The sequence below is a fragment of the Stegastes partitus genome, unplaced genomic scaffold (genome assembly GCF_000690725.1).
Source record: "Stegastes partitus isolate 25-593 unplaced genomic scaffold, Stegastes_partitus-1.0.2 Scaffold165, whole genome shotgun sequence".
NCBI classification, from domain to species: Eukaryota; Metazoa; Chordata; class Actinopteri; family Pomacentridae; genus Stegastes; species Stegastes partitus.
In genome coordinates this window covers 14624-19464 of record NW_007577896.1, presented here as the reverse complement: position 1 = coordinate 19464, position 4841 = coordinate 14624, and the positions used below count along the sequence as shown (strand labels likewise).

The 4841-nt window shown below is 39.5% G+C and overlaps 1 protein-coding gene across 1 annotated transcript in view; it reads left to right on the top strand.

The window, feature by feature from the left end:
* The first annotated feature begins 4167 nt into the window (after positions 1–4167).
* zbtb22b (zinc finger and BTB domain containing 22b) overlaps positions 4168–4841 on the top strand; it is a 9196-nt gene continuing 8522 nt past the window's right edge. The window contains exon 1 of the mRNA XM_008279600.1: positions 4168–4401. Within this exon, the coding sequence (XP_008277822.1) occupies positions 4168–4401 (234 nt within the window). The remainder of the gene's footprint in view (positions 4402–4841) is intronic.

Genomic DNA, 4841 nt, shown 5'->3' with positions numbered 1-4841 from the left:
CTACAGGACTTGTTGTCTTTGAGGTTCTTAAAGATGTTTCTTGTCTCATCCAAGAGGCGTCTTCTGTTCTTCAGAACTGTTCGATAAAGTCCAGATGAAGCTTTTGATCGTTCTGCCGTCCGTTATAACATGTCACTGCAAATATGTGGTGTTATCTGCGCAGATACAGTCTGATATGATCCATATGCTGCATGACATGCAATGCAGATTAGAAAAGGCATCTAACTAAGCTGCAGAAAGTGTGCTGCACTGCTGAAACAGCTCTCAGAGTGACATGCAGCCACACAAAGAGACTGACTGTGATCAAAAAGACTTCAGACACTGAAGGTTCTCAGTTGTGCTTCTTGACTGTCTCAAGTAGGAATCGTCTGCAGTGTATTTTGGGTAAATTAGGAGGAGCAGCACAGAATCGGTGCTTCCCTTCCATCTTCCACACATATGAAGAATAAAGATGTTGTTATGAGAGAAACTATCTTCATCTCATCTATTACTGTTTGAAAAAAAAGTCAGGGTGATGAAGAAAATCTTTTTCCAGCTAATATCTGCTGTGCTTTATTTAATAATAAACTAAATTTTGGCAGTTGAAAGAGTCATATTAGCTAGTAAATGTTATTACGTTGGTGTTAATCAGTTTTATTCTATTAGCTCTGGTCTGAGCTGGCTGTACCTTCATACTTTGTCTTTTACAGGTTTTATTTTTCTTATCTTTTGTCTTTTCCCACTGGTTTAGTCAATCAGTTTGAATTACTCCATAAGATTTGCGTGCACTTTATTTAACTAGTCTGTACTGTTTTGTGATTCAGTTTAATTTTACTCTGCTTTATTTTCTATTTGGTCTTTGACATGTTTTAATTGAATTTTACCTTTGCCTGTAAAACACTCTGAACAGCTTCGGTTTATGATAAGATGCTTTATAAATACATTTGCTTGCTGAGATTAGAATTACAGCTTTATCTTTGCTCAGACAGGCTTCCACTGGACTTAGTCAGGATATGAATGTGTTATTCCTGCTCAACATAAACTATTAATATTGAAAATGATATCTGTGAAGACTTTGATTGATATATCAGGTACTTTCCAAGATAACACTTTTTTCATCCCACTTATGGCACTTTTTTTTTTGCACATTGAAATTTGAAGCTGTTTGAAATATCTCAGGAACCATCCATCCATCCATTATCTATACACCGCTTAATCCTCGTTAGGGTCACGGGGGCTGGAGTCTGACTTGTTTTTGGACTGTGGGAGGAAGCTGGAGAACCCAGAGAGAACCCACGCTGCAGGTGGAGAACATGCAAACACCCGGTGCCCCCACTGGGACACAAACCGGCAACTTTCTTGCTGCGAGGCAACAGTGCTACCAACTGCGGCTCTCAAGAAATATGAAAGATAAAAACCTGACATTTTCACTGTTATTTCTTATCATGTCATTGATTCAGAATCTGCAACACTGGACACATTGATTTAATTATCTGTGACTATGGGTGAGTTGAAATATGACAAAAAGAAAGCTGTAGTGAAAAATCCCATCTTTGAGCTCACATTAACAAAGAAACTGTCAATGCAGAAGTCAACTAGTGATATTTTCTGGACCACATGTAGCTGCATGTTACAGTAATGGGAAAAAAACAAAAACAGAAAGGGCTACAAGGTGTATCGGTGGTTAGCACTGTTGCCTCGCAGCTAGAAGGTCGCCGGTTTGAGTCCCGGTGAGGACATGAGGGATCTTTCTGCGTGGAGTTTGCATGTTCTCCTCGTGCAGTGTGGGTTCTCTTCCACACAGTCCAAAAACATGTTGAGGTTAACTGGTGATTCTAAATTGTCTGTAGGTGTGAATGTGAGTGTGTTTGGTTGTCTGTCTCTAAGTGTAGCCCTGTGATAGACTGGTGACCTGTCCAGGTGTCCCCTGCCTTCACCCTGAGTCAGCTGTGATAGACTCCAGCCCCCCATGACCCTAATGAGGATTAAGTTGTGTATAGATAATGGATGGATGGTTACAAAAATGAAAAGAAAGTTATTTTTGTTTAATTAAAGTGTTTGAGTTGAAAATATGTCTTGATAGCCTGATTCAAGTAGAGTTCTGGAGATTCTAAATGGTTCTCTGAATATTTCAGGTACTAAATGAAATGACATGTTGAGACATAAAAAGACGTTTTCAGGCTTTTATCTTGAATAGTTTCTGAGATGTCGTTCAAACAGCTTCAGTTTTCAACTTGTGAAAAAAAATGTGCTGAAAGTGAGCTGACAGCCAATTTATTCAAAAAAAAAATCTCTGAAAGTATTTAAAATGTCAAGCTAAAATTTTACAAATACTCATATTTTATGCTCTAGATCAGGATGGTTGTGCAGAACTTGTTCTAAAAGTTTGATGATTTAAGATGAACTGGCGTTAGTGTAACTTTACTGATGGACGTTTCATGTTTTACTTCGTCAGTTTCCAGCAAAAAAAAAAGGATTCCAACGTAAGAGTAAACCCTGCCTCGATGACACATAGTGTTTGTGTTTTGGTGTTGATTCAACATTATAGTCACGTCTGAAGCTCCAGTTTCCGTTGAATTATTTTGCTTTAGTTATGCCGAGAGGTGTTTCAGATATCTGTAGAGGCAAACCATCAGCAGTGTGCTGTTGTCCCACAAAGTGATCGTCTGCCAAAAACTGGTCCATCCATGGAAGCAACTGCATCGTTTCAGCTGCTCTCTGCCCTACATTAGAACCAAACCAGTTGTTTCTCCCGGTTAAAATAGTTTTAAAGGACCAGTTCAACTTGTATAATGTAGTTTTCCACCTGCCAAGAAGTATTGGCAGCCCCTCTACCGTGACTGAAATGTTATTAATTCATCAAAATGACGAGAATTTTTTAAATTAGAGTTATATTTTAGAGATTATAGGATAATCACAGTTGAGATAATTTATTAATTTGAAAGATAAAACCCATCATTAAATCATGTCAATTACATTCTAATTATGGACAAACACATACAGCCTAAACACCAGAAGCAACACTGCAGTGCTGCCTGTAATTATCCTAAATGTCGGGCCTGATAACGCTGTAATTACAGACGTTGTTCAGTTCCAAAAAATATTAAAAGTTTCACAAAGACACACTTTTACTGTCACCACCTGCAGACATCAAATTCAGTGTATTTGCAGGTTAAGGCTGTTTAATTTAAATGCAAGCAGCTGCATATAAACTGTTGATACAACTTTAACTAGAAGCAAAAAAGTTTTTGGCAGACAAAGACAATTCATCTCCAAAATGATCACAAACTTGATTCAAAACTACATTTGCAACAATAATCGACTTGTTCCTTGACAGAAAATTATTAAGCAACTATTTTGAAAGTTATTGATGGTTTGTTTTGAGTCGTTTGAAAGAAAATAAGAAATTCTGCTTTTTCAGTGTGAGAGGGTTTGCTGCATGTTGGGATTTCTGTCAGTGTAAGTTCGAATATATTTTGAATTTTGACTGTTGCTCTGATAAAATAAGACGTTTCAACATTGTTTTGTGTATAGAATAAACGATTATTGTATTAACTGAGCCCTGCGATGGACTGGCGACCTGTCCAGGGTGTCCCCTGCCTTCGCCCTAAGTCGGCTGGGATAGACTCCAGCCCCCCTGCGACCCTCGTGAGGATTAAGCGGTGTATAGATAATGGATGGATGGATGTATTAACTGAGAAAACAATTGAATGTGCTATGAAAGTAGTCGTTTGTTGCTGCAATGCTATAAAATTTTAGAAGTTAAACTGCACCTTTAAACTTCGTTGACGGTTGAGTTTGTTGCATGGAGACTGTATTAGATTGCACTTGTTTTAGCTATTTCATTAACTTGGTAGTAATTATTCAGCTTAGAATTTATGATTTTACAGCAAAACATTTAATAATGAGTTTTATTTCAAAATTATTTCCAAATAATGTGAAAAGTGCTGCCATGTGGCACTGAAAGAAGTTTTTTTTTTCCCCAAACCAACACAGATCTTTAATGTACTGTCTTTGTTCTGAAAGAGCTTCTCTGGTAATTTTGATGGATTCTTTTCTCTCAAACTCAGCAGAAAATCAGCAGTAACAAATCAGGGAGGAAAGCCACAACAGGAACACTCTAACCTAATCTGGAAACATGATTTAGCCGCCAACTATCGGAGTCATGAAGGTTTTTCTCCCACCCAGATGCAGTCTCTGCCCATGGAGGTGGGAAGCAGCAGCAGCAGCAGCAGCAGCAGCAGCTCGGCGGCCTCGGTGGTGCAGGTGTGCTTCCCCAGCGCTCAGGCCTCGGTGCTGGACAGCCTGAACCGGCAGAGAGAGGACGGCAGGCTCTGTGACCTCTCCATCCACGTCCAGGGACAAGTGTTCAAGGCTCACCGCTGCGTCCTGGCCGCGTCCTCCCCCTACTTCCATGACCAGGTGGGTGTGCTGCTTCTGTAAATGACAGACATCTCAGTCAGTCAGTTGAAAAGTTACTTGCAGTGTGTGTTTAAGTGCTGAAGCAGAGCAGCTGTTACAGTTTGAGGAACCATGACGGCTTAATTGAGCAAATTCTAGCATATAAAATATCAGGACAGACTAATGAGTAAGAGTATTTCAGACAGGACACTTTGTCAGATTTACCCATTTATTTGGAATGACGTGCATTTGAGTTTGGCGGTGACTCTGCTGGAGTGATGCTCTGGAGCAATCTGAGCAGGCATGACACGGATAGTCTCTGAGATCACAAACCCCTCGGCAGAGCCTTAAGTTCACAATGTTCAAATGAACACGGTACAAACACGAAAACAAGGAGACCAGCTTAAATGGTCCTCACTTTACAAAATCCAGTTCACATAGTTTCAAGGTACAACAATGAA